We start from the raw sequence: 17,154 nt of genomic DNA, 5'->3' as shown, positions 1-17,154 counted from the left end.
GGGTGTTTTAAGTGAAAAACCTGGCGGTAGTCCTCTCCCTGCCCCATTATCCTTACTTACCACTTACAGCCTTTCAAGAAGTTCTCCGGTTGGGTGCTGAACTCTGACCAGGAACCACTGAGAAATCGAGGTAGCTGGGAGAAGCTGTAGTTCCAAGTACTGGAAGGAAGATGGGGGACAAAAAACTTGGGTCGCCAAGGCAAAGGGGAAATGGGCCTGGAGAAGCGGGGCTGAGGACTGGTGGATAAGGTCTATCTCACACTTCCAACCTCCTCAGATTCCAGAGTCAGCTGTCATCACTACTTACGTGTCTCCCTCATCCTCTGGAGCAGCTTCCTCAGACACACCCTCCGTGGCTTCTCCAGACCCCACCTCTGGCCGGTTCGTTTCTCCTGCAGGAAGGCTTGCATTTTCAGAAAGTTCTTGCTCTTCGATTCGAGGACTCAACTCGCTAGGAGTACCACACTCTGTTTCCAGGGGAGTGGAGAGAGTAGCTGGGTCCCCTTCCCCCAGCTCCTGGGACACAGCTGAGCCAGCCACAGGAACCGGGGACGTTCGGGGTGGCTCCTCCCCATCGGGTGACGGTGGCACCAGTTCGGGGTCGGTATTTTTATCCATCAGGGAAACCTGAGGAGAGAGATGGGCTGGAGCTGAGGCCTGGTCTGAAGGAAGGCAGTCCGGAGCTAAGAGTTGCGCCTCCGACGTCTTCATACTGCCGAGGAAGCGCGGCCGATATTGGCCCCGGCCGGGTAACCCTCTTTCCGCTGGCTGCCCGCTGCTTGGCCCGCGGAGCGGCCACGGCGGCTTCGAAGTTCTCAAGGATCCGAAGCCGAACTAGAGAAACCCACCAGTGCCTTCTTTCCTCTTCCAGAAGGGGGCAAAACACCCCCGGGAGACAGGGCGAACGCGGGGGAAACAAACTTTGAAATCACAGCGTCCCTTGGTACCGTGGGTCGCTATGTGCCACTTGCTCTCGCGGGATTTGAGCCCACCTTCCAATTGGACCGCGGCATCCCGGATCAGATTTCGCGGGCCACCCACGGAAGGGGCAGAATCGGGACGTAACAGGTTAGGTTTCCATTCCCATGAAGCCCTACGGCTCCTCCTGGCCGCTGGGAGTTGTAGTTGGAACGCTTCTGCCTTGCCGAGAAGTGCCGGCGCGCCCCCCACCGTCTCCCCCGGTAATTCTTAAAGCGCCTCCCCCCACCACCTGCAGAGGGCGCCAGCACTGTGTTTGATTTTACAGGTTTTGCACCTCTTTTGCATCTCGTTCGCCAGATTGCTCAGCACTGTGTCTTTCTCTTCATTCATTCAATAAACATTTAGTATCGAGCTCTTACTTGCTCCCCAGCACTGTACTAGGCACTGGGGAACACAACAATGAATAAGATAGTAGACAAGTTCTCTACCCTCATAGGGCTTATGTTGCTTTGTATTGAAGGCAATGAACAAATCTTTCCAGATAGTGACAAGGACTGTGAAGGAAATGAAACAAAATGGTGTGATATAAAGTACTCGAGGAAAGACGTTAGATTGGGATGTTCAGTAAAGCCTTCCTAAAAGGTGATATTTTAGCCGATTAGAAGAAACTATCCAGCTATCTGAGAGAGCAAACGCAAAGCTTTCTTCCTTCCACCCTTCATATTTGACACAGTGGCAGGAGTCCTCCAGAATGGTTTCCACCAATTCTGCCCTCACAGCTCTGGCTTGTAGAACTTTCCTACCCCAAAAGATTAATAGCTACAGCACCAATACGGCGAGAATCCTGACTCCCCGCATCCTTCTCTCCAACTCTCCATTTCCTTTGCCACCTCCGGCAGGCGAATTACTTGCCCTTACTTGTCATGGCGACTGTCCAGCTTTGTGCCAGGAGCCCCGCAGGGGTTGCTGGGATTGGGATTTTCCCCTCCCATGTGCTCGGACTGGCGCTAAAAGTTTAGAGCTCCTCAAAAGTCCAGAGCCACCATCTCGGGCGCTGGTAGTTGCAGGGCTCCGGTGGCACCTGGCGTCCGAGCTCGGAGCGTGCTTCCCAGGACGGTGATACGCTCCACTGAGGATTGGGTAAGCTCGAGACTTGACCTGATGAGTGCTCTCTGAGTCACGGGCTCTCGGCTCCCTGTATTTTCAGCTCGGGAGAATCGCGGGGGGGTGGGGCAGTGGGGGACTTAGCGAGTTTGGGGGGTTAGGATGCAAGCTTGGCTGGCGGGATCAACATAGAAATGCAATGTTGAGAAGCCTGGGTGTACATTATGGGGATGCTGGCATCAGCTGAACTCAAAGCTGAATACCTATGCAGGGGAGTGGGACTTTGGGGAACATTGAGCCGGCCTAAGGGATACTTCTTTCCCCAGCACCCACCTAGTGCTGGGTGTGGCGAATACCTGAGATAAAAGGCATAATGCATTGGGGTCTGAGACTTTCGGATCTCGAAACTTTGGGAACTCACGGCTTGAAACTTTATAGCCCATGGCATGCTAGGGAAACCTTGGGCTGCATCCCGAAATGATTATTTGGGGTGATCTGGAAAGCCCAAGCTAAGGTCCCCAAACTTCCGGACCTTTGTCCTTCCTGAAGCGATCTTTCCAGCCAGCCCCGGCTCCGCTAGATGGAGAAAATCCAATTAAAGACCGTCAGCCGTGGAAGTGAGAAGGGCTAAACGAGGGGTTTGCCCGCCACGCCAAGAAGGACAGCCCTAATTTGAGAGGCCCTGCAGCCCTGTTATTGTTTGCCTCCACATTTACATTTCTGCTTCTCACAGTAGCATTTCCGGTTTCTGTTTGTGGGGCCAGCTCACCGTTCACCCGATGGGAGGGGAGTAGAAAGAGAAAAATCTTCTAGGCTGGCTCCTCTTACTTGCAGAGGGGCTGCTATTCTCCTCCCTCACTTTTTTTTAAAATCTGTATTACGGGGTTATTGCCTTGGCAAACGAAGGGGTACTTGTTTTGATGCAAACCTCAATCCCTCCCCCCCTTCGAATGGTGTGCTCCACCCCCCCCCCCCCGCCCCCGGGGCGCCCGCAAGCTGGGCGGACGCTACCATTGCGTGGGACGGGGTGAAAAAACAGTGTGCGGAAGGCAAGCTCTGGGTATTTTCAAGAATCGGTACGTTTGAGAATCACATTTTGAAAGAGTGCAGTGATGGGCCGCTTGATAAATTGTCAGAAAGACAATCGACCTATTTTACCTGGCTTTGGGCCACTCCGATTCCGGACGCAGCCCGAACGTCGTGAAAGCGGAAGGGGCGAGCCTTAAAGAGGGTGGGCCCAGAGGTCCTAAGTGCTCCCGGTGCTGCTGGCGACTTCCCGGTGGGAGGCGACGCAACCCACGTGAAGTCCGGCTCTTGTTCTCTGCTCCCGCTTCTTCATCTCTTAGGGCGCAGTTACTGTATTCAGCAGGTTACAACGCACCTGCCCCGTACCAGGCACTGTATGGCGTACTTACGTTCTTGCCTTTTTTCTAAATTCAGGTCGAATTTACAGTGCAATTGTACGGATATTGAGTGCACAGGTAGACAAGTTTTGGCAAGCAACCACCGTGTACTGCCTAGCTAAATACAGAACGTTGTCATTCCTGAAACGTTTCCTCACGCCTCTTCCGAGTCAGTCCCTGATCTCCACATTTGTTTTTATTTCCGTAACCATTTTGCCTGTTGGAGAACTTCATACAAAGTGTTATCACTTTGTGCTCATTTTTGTAAGGTTGCTTTCCTTCAACGTAATGTCTGTGAAGTTCATCCATGTTGTTGTATGTATCACTATTTTACTTTTTTATTTGTTATAGTCCATCAATTGCGTATCCATTCTCCTTTTGATGGTCTTTGAGTTGTTTCTTGTTTGCGGTTATTAGGAAATAAAGCTGCTATAAACATTGTTGTATAATTCTTTTTGTGATCATGTTTTTTTATTTCTTGGATAAATACTTAGAAGTGGAATGGCTAGATCAGAAGTAAAGAGTAGGGTGGGCGCCATGTTCAAGCCTGTGATCCCAGCACTTTGGGAGGCTCGCGCAGGAGGAGGATGCTTGAGCCAAGGAGTTCAAGGGTGCAGTGAGCTATGATCGCACCACTGCACTCCAGACTGGGCAACAAAGTGAGACCCCATGTCTAAAAACGAACAAAAAAAGGAAGAATAGATATATTTTTAACTTTATAAGAAACTGTGAATTTTCCAAAGTGATTCCTACCGTTTTACACTCTTGACTAGCAAGATATAGGAGTTATGATTGTTCCATCTACTTTTCAATGTTTGGTGTTGTCACACTTTGTAATGTGATATATTATTGTGGCTTTAATTTACAGTTCTCTGTTGGCTAACGATGTCCAGCAATTTTTCACGTGCCTATTGGGCATTCATATTTCATATGCGAAGTGGCTTTTCAAGCCTTTTACCTATTATTTTGGGGTTTTGTTTGTTTTTAATGTTCAATTTTGAGCATACTTTATATTTTCTTTATATTTTTTCTTTATGTTCCATCATCCTGAACATACTTTATATTTAATATATTCTGGATACAAGTCCTTTATCAGATACATGTGTTGTAAATATTTTCTTCTAATCTGCTGCTTGCCCTTTTTTTTTTTTTTTTTTTTTTGCCAGTCAAATTTAGCAGTGGGCCGGGCGCCCAGTGGCTCACGCCTATAATCCTAGCACTCTGGGAGGCCGAGGTGGGCAGATCGTTTGAGCTCAGGAGTTCCAGACCAGCCTGAGCAAGAGCGAGACCCCATCTCTACTAAAAAAATAGAAAGAAATTATATGGACAGCTAAAATATATATATAGAAAAAATTAGCCGGGCATGGTGGTGCATGCCTGTAGTCCCAGCAACTCGGGAGGCTGAGACAGGAGGATCCCTTGAGCTCAGGAGTTTGAGGTTGCTGTGAGCTAGGCTAATGCCACGGCACTCACTCTAGCCTGGGCAACAGAGTGAGACTCTGTCTCAAAAAAAAAAAAAAATTTAGCAGTGGACGGTTGTATACCAACTTTAGTGACACTAATGTTAATAAGTTCTGTTAACCCACTACGGAATTCGAGACCACTCTGAGCAACACTGGACTGGCCTTTGAGCCATTACTAATTAATTTTTAAAATTAATTTTTGCTCATGGTATGAGATATAGGGGTCAACGCTCAGGTTGATTTGTTTCCTATCTGGATATCTAGTTATTTAATTGTTGTATGGTTGGAGTTTAGGTCTGCCATCTTAGTGCTATCTTCTCTTTGTCTCCTGTTCTTTGCTCTCTTCAAACATTTAAGGAAAAAACAATACCAGTCTTACACAGACTCTTTCAGAAAATAGAGGACCTTTTCCTAACTCATTTTGTGAGGCCCGCATAATCCTGATACCAAAATATTCCAAGAAAAGAAAATTTAGGGATGGGCGTGGTGGCTCATGCCTGTAATCCTAGCACTCTGGGAGGCCGAGGTGGGTGGATCGCTCGAGGTCAGGAGTTCGAGACCAGCCTGAGCAAGAGTGAGATCCATGTCTCTACTAAAAATAGAAAGAAATTAGCTGGACAACTAAAAATATATATAGAAAAATTAGCCGGGCATGGTGACGCATGCCAGTAGTCCCAGCTATTCGAGAGGCTGAGACAGAAAGATTGCTTGAGCCCAGGAGTTTGAGGTTGCTGTGAGCTAGGCTGATGCCATGGCACTCTAGCCCAGGCAGCAGAGTGAGACTCTGTCTCAAAAAAAAAGAAACAAAAAGAAAATTTAGACTAATATTCCTGTTAGCATATATATACAAAAATTTTAACAAATTTTAGCAAACCAAACCTGGTAATACATAAAAAGGATAAATACATCCTGAGCAAGTAGGGTTTATCCCAGGATTGCAAAGTTGGTTTAACATTCAAAAACCAGTTGGGCACAGTGGCTCACACATGTAACCTGGAAGGCCAAGGCAGGATAATAGTTTGAGGCCAGGAATTCAAGACCCCACTGAGCAACATAGCCAGAACCTGTCTCTACAAAAAATAGAAAAATTAGCTTGGCCTGGTGGCAAAAGTTTGTAGTCCCAGCTACTCAAGAGGCTGACACAGGATGATCTCTTGAGCCCAAGAGTTTGAGGTAGCAGTGAACTGTGATGATGCCACTGCAATCTAGCCTGGGCAATAGAATGAGACACTGTCTCAAAAAAAAAAAAGAAAAGAAAATTTAAAAAATTGATTTGTGTAATTCACCACATTAACAGGTTGAAGGATAAAAATCCTATGATCATTTCAACACATGCAGAAAAAGCAATTAATGATATTCCACACCTATTCATGATTTCAAACAAACCTCCTAACAAAGGAGAGAAAGGAAATTTCCCTAATCTAATAAAAGGGCATCCACAATGAAAGTAGCATTAACAACATACATAGCGGTGAAAACAACATTCAGTGAAAAACTGAATGCCTTTCCTCTAAGAACAGGAACTAAGAAAGGATTTGACTCGCACCCCTTTCACATCATACTGGAGATCTTAACCAGGCAAGAAAAAGAAATAAATAGCATAACGATTAGAAAGGAAGAAATAAAACTTCTTCACAGCCACTATAATTGTGTATATAAAAAGTCCTAATGGAAAATCAATAATAAGCTACCAGAACTAATAAGTAAATATAGCAAAGGTTGCAGGTTAGGAGGGCAATATGTAATCACCCCCCAGTATCCATGGGGGACTGTTCCAGGACCTTCTCCCATACCAAAATCTATGAATGCTCAAATCCTGGATACAAAATGGTACAGTATTTGCATGCAACCTATACACATCTTCCCGTATGCTTTAAATCATCTCTAGATCACTTAAAACACCTAATATAGTGTAAACAGTTGGTATACCACATTGTTTAGGGAATGATGACCCCAAAAAAGTGCACATGTTTTAGTACGGACACAACTCTCCTTTTATTTCTGCCCAATATTTTCTTTGTGTTGTTTGTTGAATCAGCAAATGGGGAACCCAAAGAAACAGAGAGCCAACTACATAAATTGTATTTTTATATACTGGCAACCATTGAGTCTGAAGTTGGAAAATGACTTTAAAACAGTACCATTCACAGTAGCATCCAAAATTTTGACATACTTAGGGATAAATTTAACAAGAGATGGGCAAGAACTACATTGAAAACTATAAAATATTGCTGAGAAAACTTAAGGAAGAGGAAGATTTAAACAATAATGAGAAATACTATATTCGTGGATTGGAAGACTGAATGGTATTCCTTAGATGACGGTACTCTCCAAAGTGATTTAATTCCATCCAAATCAAAATCCTCGAAGGCTTATTTGTAGGAATCCACAAGCCGTTTCCAAAATGAAATGAAGAAGTAGTACTAAAGTTGGAGGTCTTAAGTGATCTGATTTCAGGATTACTATAAAGCTGCAGTAAAACACAAGAACCAACGAGCAGACTAGAGTCCAGAAAGATATATAAATGGCTGGGCACGGTGGCTCACGCCTGTAACCCTAGCACTCTGGGAGGCCGAGGCAGGAGGATCGCTTGAGGTCAGGAGTTCGAGACCAGCCTGAGCAAGAGCGAGACCCCATCTCTACTAAAAATAGAAAACCAAAAAATTAGCCAGTCAACTAAAAATAAAAACAAAAAATTAGCCGGGCATGGTGGCTCGCACCTGTAGTCCCAGCTACGCAGGAGGACCACTTGAGCCCAGGAGTCTGAGGTTGCTGTGAGCTAGGCTGACACCATGGCACTCACTCTAGCCCAGGCAACAAAGTGAGACTCTGTCTCATAAAAATAAAAAAAAAGAAAGATATATAAATGTGGTCAAATGATTTTCTACAAAGGTGCCAAAGTAAATAAATGGGAAAAGGAAAGTCTTTCAACAAATAGTGTTGAAACAACTGAGGAAAATAAATGAACCTTGACACCTGCCTCCCATAATATACAATGATTAATTTGAGATGACTAATACACCTAAACATAAAACTGTAAAGCTTTCAGAAGAAAACAGAACACCATCTTTGTCCTGGTGGTGGTGGGTTACAGGGCTATATCAAAATTTGTCAAATTAATCAAGATTTATATGCTTCAATGTATGTAAGTTTTTCTTCAAAAATTTTAGTGGGTGCCGGGTGTGGTGGCTCACGCCTGTAATCCTAGCACTCTGGGAGGCCGAGGAGGGAGGATTGCTTGAGGTCAGGAGTTTGAGACCAACCTCAGCAAGAACGAGACCCCATCTCTACTAAAAATAGAAAGAAATTAGCTGGACAACTAAAAACAGAAAAATTTAGCCGGGCATAGTGGCACACACCTGTAGTCTCAGCTACTGGGGAGGTTGAGGCAGAAGGATCACTTGAGCCCAGGAGTTTGAGGTTGCAGAGAGCTAGGCTGATACCACTGCACTCTACCCAAGTTGACAGAGCAAGACTGTGTCTCAAAAAAAAAAAAAAAACAACTTTAGTGGGGCTGTAGGGAGTGGCTAGAGGGATAAGAATAACAACACTCATTCACCAAATAATTTTAACACTTAACATTTTGTCTTCTTACCTTTTCTGTTTTTCCTCTAGATAGGATCTTGCTCAGGGCGGTGTGCAGTGGCATGATCATAGCTCACTGCAGCCTTGAACTCCTGGGCTCAAGTGATCTTCCTGCCTCAGCCTTCTGAGTAGCTGGGATTACAGGTGTGCACCACCACACCTGGCTAATTTTTCTATTTTCTGTAGAGACAAGAGCCTCGCTATGTTGCTCAGTCTGGTCTTGAACTGGCTTCAAGCAATTTTCCTTTTATTTTTCATTGCTAATAAAGCTAAATCCCCATTTGACTATCAGCCCTAGTCCCATGAACATACTACACCTGTTCCTGAGACCATCACTATCACAGGTTTTGTGAACTTTTTTCTTCTTGACCGTTTTTGACACTTTTACACACTTATGTTTATAAATACTAGATAGTAGTTCTATAGTTTTAATTTACATTAACTGTTTGGATATATTACCATGTTTTGCTTTTTTCCATAAATTATATTTTTCACCCAATGTGTTTCAGAAACATGTTTTATTTACCATTCCCTACCTATGGATTCTGATGTTGTTTCTTGCTGCTTGCCATTAGGAACAACACTGGCAGGAATGTTTTTTGTGCAAGACCCCCTTGTCCACGTGCAACCATTTTTCTAGGGAGTCTGAGTAGTAAGGTGTGTTTTTGATTCTACCAGAAACTGCTTTCTTTCTTTCTAGAATCAAATTTTTTCCCTAGTCAGATAGCTTTCTGCCAAAAAAATTTTTATACGAAGCTTGGTGAAACCTCAGGAGCATAATTATTTCTAGCTTGGGTGTGGCTTCAGACAACCCAGGTTCAAATCGCTGGTTCTGCCTTTTGGGAGTTTTAAGAGCCTGGGTAAATGACTTAATTCCTTGAACTCTCAGTTCCCTCTTCTGGTACCTACCTGGCTTTTTAGAAAACCAAATGAGATAAGCCACTGAAAGCACTGGGCCTGTGGGCCTGTAAGGCCTATAACAGCGGTCATTGTTATGATAATGCTCCGGCCTGCCCCTCCTTGAATCTCAGCTGAGCTTATTGCCTTCCCAGCCAGCCGGTCGTGCCTGCATTTCCTTGTATACATCCTGCCTCCCTAACCATCTGGAAGGTCCAGTTCAGCTTGGCACATTTGTGTCATGGCCCCCTGATGCTGGTACCCGTGGGAAGCACCTGCTCTGAAAGGCTTGCTATTAATGAGAAACATTATTAGCAAACATTGAGACATTGAGAATTTAGTTGCTACTGAAGACTTGAATGATGGAGACAGGGAGGCCTCCCGTGTCTGTGGGGCTGTCTCCCTCCAAGTAGGATTGAGACCTTGGGTTCACCATTCCAGGACAGCCCCTCCTAGCAAGTTTACTGAGCAGAGTTCCCTGAAGGAGGTGGACTTGCATTAATGGTGTGGGAGCAGTACCACAAATCCACACAAACTCAAAATCGCAAAGTTCTTTCTAGAATAACAATATAGAAAAAATAGGCCGGGCGCGGTGGCTCACGCCTGTAATCCTAGCACTCTGGGAGGCCGAGGCGGGAGCATTGCTCGAGGTCAGGAGTTTGAGACCAGCCTGATCAAGAGCGAGACCCCCGACTCTACTAAAAATAGAAAGAAATTAGCTGGACAGCTAAAAATATATATAGAAAAAATTAGCCAGGCATGGTGGCGCATGCCTGTAGTCCCAGCTACTCGGGAGGCTGAGGCAGTAGGATCGCTTGAGCCCAGGAGTTTGAGGTTGCTGTGAGCTAGGCTGACGCCACGACACTCACTCTAGCCCGGGCAACAGAGTGAGACTCTGTCTTAAAAAAAAAAAAAAAAAAATGAATAATAATATAGAACAAATAAAAGAGAGCAATTGTATAAACAGCTAACATTTCTTGAGCTCTTATTATGTGCCAAGCACTTTTCTCAGCTCTTTACATTCCCCAAGGTACTACCGTATTTTAGAACAAAGAACACTAAGGCCCAGAGAGGTCAAGTAACCTCCCAAAGTTGCACAGTATGGGCCTAGCCTGTCTGCCCCCAGAGCTCATGCTCTGCAACAGTTCCCAGTGTTTCCTAGCCTTTGGGCACTTTGCACTGAAAACATAAAGACTGTAAAACTCAATTCTTATGAATGAGGAAGCCAAGAGGTAATCCCTTTAAGATAAGTAAGGTCATATAATAAATTTACATAACAATACAATGTCAAGCCCAGGCCCTTTTCTTTTCTTTTGTTTTTTACCCTTTTTTACCCCTCCCCTACCCCAGGGCTACTAACTTTGAGCCTCCTCCCAATTCTCATGAGCTCCCTCCCATAAAAGTCTTTTCTTTTGATCAGTAACTAGGGGGAACCCTGGTTCTTCCCCCCAGGGCAAATATTTGGAACCACTCTGGCTGCAGGCCCCCTCTTACCTTCATCCATGCGTGTGCACAGTTAATCTCTGCTCAGTTCTACTCAGCGCTTAGGGGCTGTGATACCTGACCCTTTGCCAACCTCATTCAGAGGACTTACATCAGCTAAGATCTGCCTTGACTGATCACAAAATAGAGCTTTGCAGAGGAGTCTGTGATGAAGTACACATCTTACTCTTAGGCAATAAAAACTCACTCACCTCCTGTGTGTACCATGGGCAGTTTACATAACCTCTCAGACACTTCACCTGTGAAGTGGCAGATATAGTTATCAGGACAAATAAGACAATCCATGTGAAAGGATTTTGCGAACTCTAAGTACACAAGGAAGAAAGCCCGGTATCCACACAAAGGCGGAGGAAAATGTTAAGGAAGATTAGAAAAGAGGCCACCATTAATGGAGCTGCTTGGTAGGGGGATGTTTCTCAGTGCAGGGCAGAAAAGTGTAACAAGCATTTATAGTGGCTATGTTTCTTAGCAAAGCTGATGACAAGTCTGGCATTAAGAAAGATAGCATGGGGAAGCCATTAGAAAGCTGGTCTGGGAGAAGGTGAGGTCACAGTTGCATAGCCTTGTGCAAGACCCTGACCCAGACAGGGCAGCCCCTCTGACCTTGCTCGACCACTCATGACCCTTTGCTTATGGTCTGGGCACAGTGATTCCCTTATTTACCACGTTTATTGAGCCCGACCAGGTGCAAGGCATTGTGTAATACTGTGGTGCACAAGATCTGTAGTGACAGATCACTCCCCTGCCCTGAGGAAGTTTGCAGTCTACTAGAGGGAACAGATGGAATAAACCAGAAAAAGTATCAGGCAGTGTAAGTACTGTGAAAATGAAAATAGGGTGATGGGAATTAACATAAATGACTTGATGGAGTTTGGCTGATTGAGCGGTCTGGGGAAACATCACTGAGGAGGTGTGACATTCACGGTGAAGTCTCAGTGGGAAGGAGCCGGCCTGGGGGGATTTGTGGGGGATAGAGTCCTCTTCATAGAGGGACCGCCCCCCTCCCAGTTGATGAGCAGAGAAGGGCAGCCCGGGGAAGAGAGGGGTGTTTGCAGGAGAGGAGATTACAGAGGAAGGCAGGGGCCATTCCTGAGGGGTTGGTAAGGCAGGGGTGAGGAGCTCCCAAGAGAATGGGCAGGTGGGAGGTGAGACTGGTTCTTTAGGAAGCTTGGCAATAAAGGGGATCAGAGGAATGGAGCTGTATATCTGGTGGGGAATGGTGGGCTTCAAGGGGGGTGTTCTTCCCCATCTGGAGGGCCGAGAGCTACTACATCCTTTAACAGGAGGGAGGAAATCGGGTGCAGGTTCGGCAGGGCCTGTGAGTGTAGTGGTGGGAAGGTTGGAAGTCCCTCTTCAGTTATCTTTTCCTCAGCTGTGTGGCTGGCGAGGTGGGCAAGAGCAGCCTGGGGTGTGGTGGGAGATTGGGAGAGAGAAGGTGGAAAGGAACAGCTCTGTTCCTGCTTCTCAGGAGGTCGTGCTGTGTCTCAGACTCTGATAGGGTGTTGGGGGAGGGAGACCCTCCCTCCTCAGGCCCAGGTGACCCAGCATTGGGTGTGTCTCATGCCAGATCCTCACTTGTCTCCTCACAGCAGCCAGACTGCGTTCCTTGTCACTGCCATGGAGGAGCCGCAGTCAGATCTCAGCATCGAGCCCCCTCTGAGTCAGGAGACGTTTTCAGACTTATGGAAGCTGTGAGTAGATCTCATGGGAAGGGTAGGCTCACCGTCCCCCGTCCCGCACCCCCCAATTCCCAACCCCCAGCAGAGGCCCATGGGAAGCACAAAATCCATGGTACTGACTTTCTGTTCTTGTCTTTCAGACTTCCTGAAAACAACGTTCTGGTAAGGACTAGGGGTGGGCAGGGACCAGGGGTTGGTTGGTGGACTACTGGGCTGGGAACTTGGCCCTCTGACTCTTGTTTCGCCCACCACAGTCTGCCCCGCTGTCCCCGCCAGTGGACGATCTGATGCTGTCTCCAGAAGACTTTGAGGGCTGGTTCACTGAAGGCCCAGATGAAGCTCTCAGAATGTCAGAGGCTCCTGAACCAGCGGCCCCTGCGCCAGCTGCAACTATACCAGTGGCCCCCACACCAGTCTGGCCCCTGTCATCCTCTGTCCCTTCCCAGAAGACCTACCATGGCAACTACGGTTTCCGTCTGGGCTTCTTGAATTCTGGGACAGCCAAGTCTGTCACCTGCACGGTCAGTGGCCCTGAAGGGCTGGCTTTCATGTGACCCTTCCGAGCCTGGCTATATCCCCCTGCATTTTTCTGTTCAGAACTTTGGAATTCTCCTTCAGCTTCTTGTCAGTCTTTTTACATTCTACCCATTGAATCTGCGACCTTTGATTTCTGTCCCAAAGTTGAATTTTCCCCCTTGGCCTCAAGCTTTCATCCTTCCCGTCACACTCTCAGCATCTCATGGGGACATGGAAATTTTCTTCCTTTTTCTTCACTCACATTCATTCCTTGGCTTTTGAAAAGCAGCTTCTGAGGGGTAGACCCCAACCCTGCTGGCTCCAGCAGCCCTCCCCACACAGTGCACAGCTTCCGGCAGGTGCTTGAGCAGGGTTTGTTCTCCTGACCCCCCCTTTGGCTTGATTCCCTTGTCCCCTGACTTTCCATTCTATCCCTTCCTTTCCCTGCAGTACTCCCCTGCCCTCAACAAGATGTTTTGCCAGCTAGCAAAGACCTGCCCCGTGCAGCTGTGGGTGGACTCCATGCCCCCACCAGGCAGCCGCATCCGCGCCATGGCCATCTACAAGCAGTCACAACACATGACGGAGGTCGTGAGGCGCTGCCCCCACCATGAGCGCTGCTCGGATAGCGAAGGTGAGCAGTTGGAGGCCAGAGAGGGGACGGCGCTGGCTGTCCATGCTCCCCGGCCCTCTGATTCCTCTCTGTGCCCTTAGGTCTGGCTCCTCCTCAGCATCTTATCCGGGTGGAAGGGAATTTGCATGTGGAGTATCTGGATGACAGAAACACTTTTCGACACAGCGTGGTGGTGCCCTATGAGCCACCTGAGGTCTGGTTTGGCAGCTGGGTCTGGAGAGGGGAGGGGGTGGAGGCGATTGTCGATGACCATCCAGGTGGGAGGCGGGAGGGCTTTCTCCTGCCTCTTGTTCCCCCTCCCCACAACTCTGTGAGGTGTGCAGAGCAAATGGGGCACCCCCTTGCACAGTTGAGGGAACTGAAGCTTACAGAGGCTAAAGGCCTCACCCTGGGCCTCTGTTCTCTCCCAGGTCGGCTCTGACTGTACCACCATCCACTATAACTACATGTGTAACAGTTCCTGCATGGGTGGCATGAACCGGCGGCCCATCGTCACCATCATCACACTGGAAGACTCCAAGTAGGGAGCCACAGGCCACCCTTCACACCCCAGCCTCTGTCCCCTGGGCCTGCCCCACACCACTTTCTTCCATACGACCCCCAATCCCCGCACAGGGCATCTCCTCTACTGCTGCCTCTCAGTTTTCTTTTCTCTGGCTTTGGGACCTCTCTCTTACCTTTAGCTTCTCTTCTATATACCTGGAGCTGGAGCTTAGGCTCCAGATAGGATAAGGGCAGTTGGGAGTGGGTGGACCTAGTTTGTAAAAGAGGGCAGGTAGGACCCAACTTCCTTAATGCCTCCTGCTTCTCCCTTCTTACCCTGGGTAGCGGTAATGTGCTGGGACGGAACAGCTTTGAGGTGCGCGTTTGTGCCTGTCCTGGGAGAGACCGGCGCACAGAGGAAGAAAATTTCCGCAAGAAAGGGGAGCCTTGCCCTGGGAGTGCCAAGCGAGGTAAGCAGACAGGACAAGGGGAGGTGGAAGAGGTAGAGGGAGCAGTTCTGCCCCAGATTCACTCTTTTCTCACCTTTCCTTGCCCCTTTCCCAGCACTGCCCACCAACAGCAGCTCTTCCCAGCCAAAGAAGAAACCACTGGATGGAGAATATTTCACCCTTCAGGTACCAAGTCTGGGAGAGACAGATGCACATTTTCTTGCATATACTAAGTGGGGTTGGATAATGGAAGAAAAGATATAAATGTAGAGAATATGAGGTCAGGCCCAGTTTCTCTATCCATTCTTTCCTCTATTCATGGCCCTGAATCTTGTAAAGTTAATATTATCAGGTTGAAAGTTTCAAGTCTATCACTCAAAATGCTATTTTCTTCTAGCCTGCTTTGCCTGCAATTAGGGTATTTGCCATTAGAGGGCAGTGGTGCCTCAGACACAATGGCTCCTGATGGTACCTAACTTCAAAACACCAACTTGTACCATAATATACATTTTAAAGGACCATATTTCAAAAAGAAAATTGTTAAAGAGAGCATGAAAATGCCCAATACAGATGCTTCTTGACTTGGTGTTACTTCCTGATAAACTCATTGTAACTTAAATGCATTGGTACACCTAAACTACTGAACATCAGAGCTTAGCCTAGCCTGCCTTAAATGTGCTCAGAACGCTATGTTAGCCTACAGTTGGGCAAAATCATCTAACACAAAGCCTGTTTTACATTAAAATGTTGAATATCTTGTGTAATTTAGTGAATAATATACTAAAAGTGAAAAACTTGGTTGTATGAGTTCTTACAAAACATTGTAAATTGAACCATCTTAAGCCAGAGACCATCTGTACTTCTTTATCCCTCTCCTTCCCTGCTGCAGATCCGTGGCCGTGAACGTTTTGAGATGTTCCGAATGCTGAACGAGGCCTTGGAATTCAAGGATGCCCAGACTGGGAAGGAGCCAGGGGGGAGCAGGGCTCACTCCAGGTAAGTGACCTGGGCTCCTTCCCAGCCCTACTCTCCTGCCCTTCTACGTTGGAAAGCCATAGGATTCCATTCTAATCCTGCCTTCATGGTAAAAGGCAGCTAATCCCATCCCACTGGGCTGGGTCCCGGCCCTGTGTAAACATTTTTTAGTCTGTCTCCAGTTGTATGGTACAACCACTTTCCTGCCTCAGTGGATCCACAGACCCTTCAAACCCAGGGATGAGTGTGGATACTTCTCTGCCCTTCTCAACAACTCCTAGCCCAGAGCTGGGGGAGTCTCAAGGAGGGGCCTGATAATTGCATGGAAGTGTTAGGCAGAGCCTGGGTTTGGGGTCAGATACTCAGCCCTGACAAGTACTAGCACATCCTGAGTGACCTTGTGACTCCCCCTCTCGGGCTCAGTTTCTTCGTTTATAAAATGGGTAAGGGAAGATTAAGAGATTAATATACTCAAATACCCCAAGATAAGCCTGTCTGCATGTAGTGGTGACCATCTTAAATTCCCCTTGTTCCAGCCTTAGGCCCTTCAAAGTCTTGATCAAGGAAGAGGGGCCCAGACCCTCTCACTCATATGATGTCATCTCTCCTCCTCCCCTATTCTGTCTCCCACAGCCACCTGAAGTCTAACAAGGGGCAGTCTACCTCCCGCCTTAAAAAATTGATGTTCAAGAGAGAGGGGCCTGACTCGGATTGACGCCCTCTGCTTCTTGTCCCCTGTTGGCAACCCCCTACCTGTACCCAACTTCCCTGGCATTGTGCAACTCAGGAACCCCTGCTTGCTGTGGATGTGCCTCAGAAACACCTAGGAATTTTTCTGTCAGCTTTGGCCTGGGGCTCTACTGAAGAAGTAGGCCTGCACTGGTATTTGGGGTGCAGAGTGGTAGGAACTAGGAAATACTAGCTTAGCTTGTAAGGTTTTTACTGTGAGGAATGTTTGGGAGAGGCAAGAAAATGTTCTTCCATGTAAGGGTTAGATTTTACAATCAGCCACACACTGGGTGGGAAGCCCAGTTCTCCACTGTTGTAAGCAGGGAGACGTTTCCGATTGTTTAATTTCCCCTGACCTCAGTGGCCACATCTGTGAAAAGCGGATAATCATACCTACCTCACGGAATCTGTTGTGAGGATTAATGAAACGATGTATGTCTGATCTCAAAACCACCTTTTATTACATGGAGTCTAGAATTTGGCCCCCTCCTTGTTCCCTGTCCCTGTTGGTGGGTGTATTGGGGGTTTCCAAGTCTCTGCTGAGACTTTCCACTCAGCCATATCCTGTCCAACCTCTTGGTGAACTTGGCACCTAAAAGGAAGTCTCGCCCCATCCCACACCCCGGAGGATTCCATCTCTTGTGTAGGATCTGGATCCACCAAGACCTGTTTTACTTCTTCCCCCAAATGCTCAGGGTCAATTTCCTTTACACTCTGCAAGGCACATCTGCATTTGTTACCGCCACCCCTTCTCTTCCCTTTTTATATCCCGTTTTTATATCCATTCCTTATTTTACAATAAAATTTTGTACA

General features: G+C 47.2%; 2 protein-coding genes across 3 annotated transcripts in view; one reads left to right on the top strand and one right to left on the bottom strand.

The window, feature by feature from the left end:
• The window catches only part of WRAP53 (WD repeat containing antisense to TP53), a 14,192-nt gene extending 10,913 nt beyond the window's left edge, over positions 1 to 3,279 (bottom strand). Inside the window, exons 1-3 of the mRNA XM_069483089.1 lie at positions 3,184 to 3,279; positions 308 to 627; positions 61 to 159 (exon numbers count right to left, since the gene is read on the bottom strand). Coding sequence (XP_069339190.1) covers positions 61 to 159; positions 308 to 618 — 410 coding nt within the window. The 5' untranslated portion in view covers positions 619 to 627; positions 3,184 to 3,279. The remainder of the gene's footprint in view (positions 1 to 60; positions 160 to 307; positions 628 to 3,183) is intronic.
• TP53 (tumor protein p53) lies at positions 1,938 to 17,154 on the top strand. 2 transcript variants are annotated; one of them, XM_069482024.1, is made up of 12 exons: positions 1,938 to 2,061; positions 12,466 to 12,567; positions 12,696 to 12,717; positions 12,810 to 12,888; positions 12,952 to 13,076; positions 13,522 to 13,705; positions 13,786 to 13,898; positions 14,116 to 14,225; positions 14,534 to 14,658; positions 14,753 to 14,823; positions 15,527 to 15,633; positions 16,246 to 17,154. In XM_069482024.1, exons 2-12 carry the CDS (start codon positions 12,494 to 12,496, stop codon positions 16,325 to 16,327), a joined length of 1,092 nt encoding a protein of 363 aa, XP_069338125.1. In that variant the 5' UTR covers positions 1,938 to 2,061; positions 12,466 to 12,493; the 3' UTR covers positions 16,328 to 17,154. The 2 variants fall into 2 exon arrangements, with proteins under 2 accessions (XP_069338125.1, XP_069338124.1); XM_069482023.1 differs by having other exon boundaries at positions 12,810 to 13,076.

This window comes from Eulemur rufifrons, chromosome 9, assembly GCF_041146395.1.
Source record: "Eulemur rufifrons isolate Redbay chromosome 9, OSU_ERuf_1, whole genome shotgun sequence".
Classification (NCBI taxonomy): Eukaryota; Metazoa; Chordata; class Mammalia; order Primates; family Lemuridae; genus Eulemur; species Eulemur rufifrons.
Note: the sequence above shows the minus strand (reverse complement) of the source record. Positions and strands in the feature narration are given on the sequence as shown.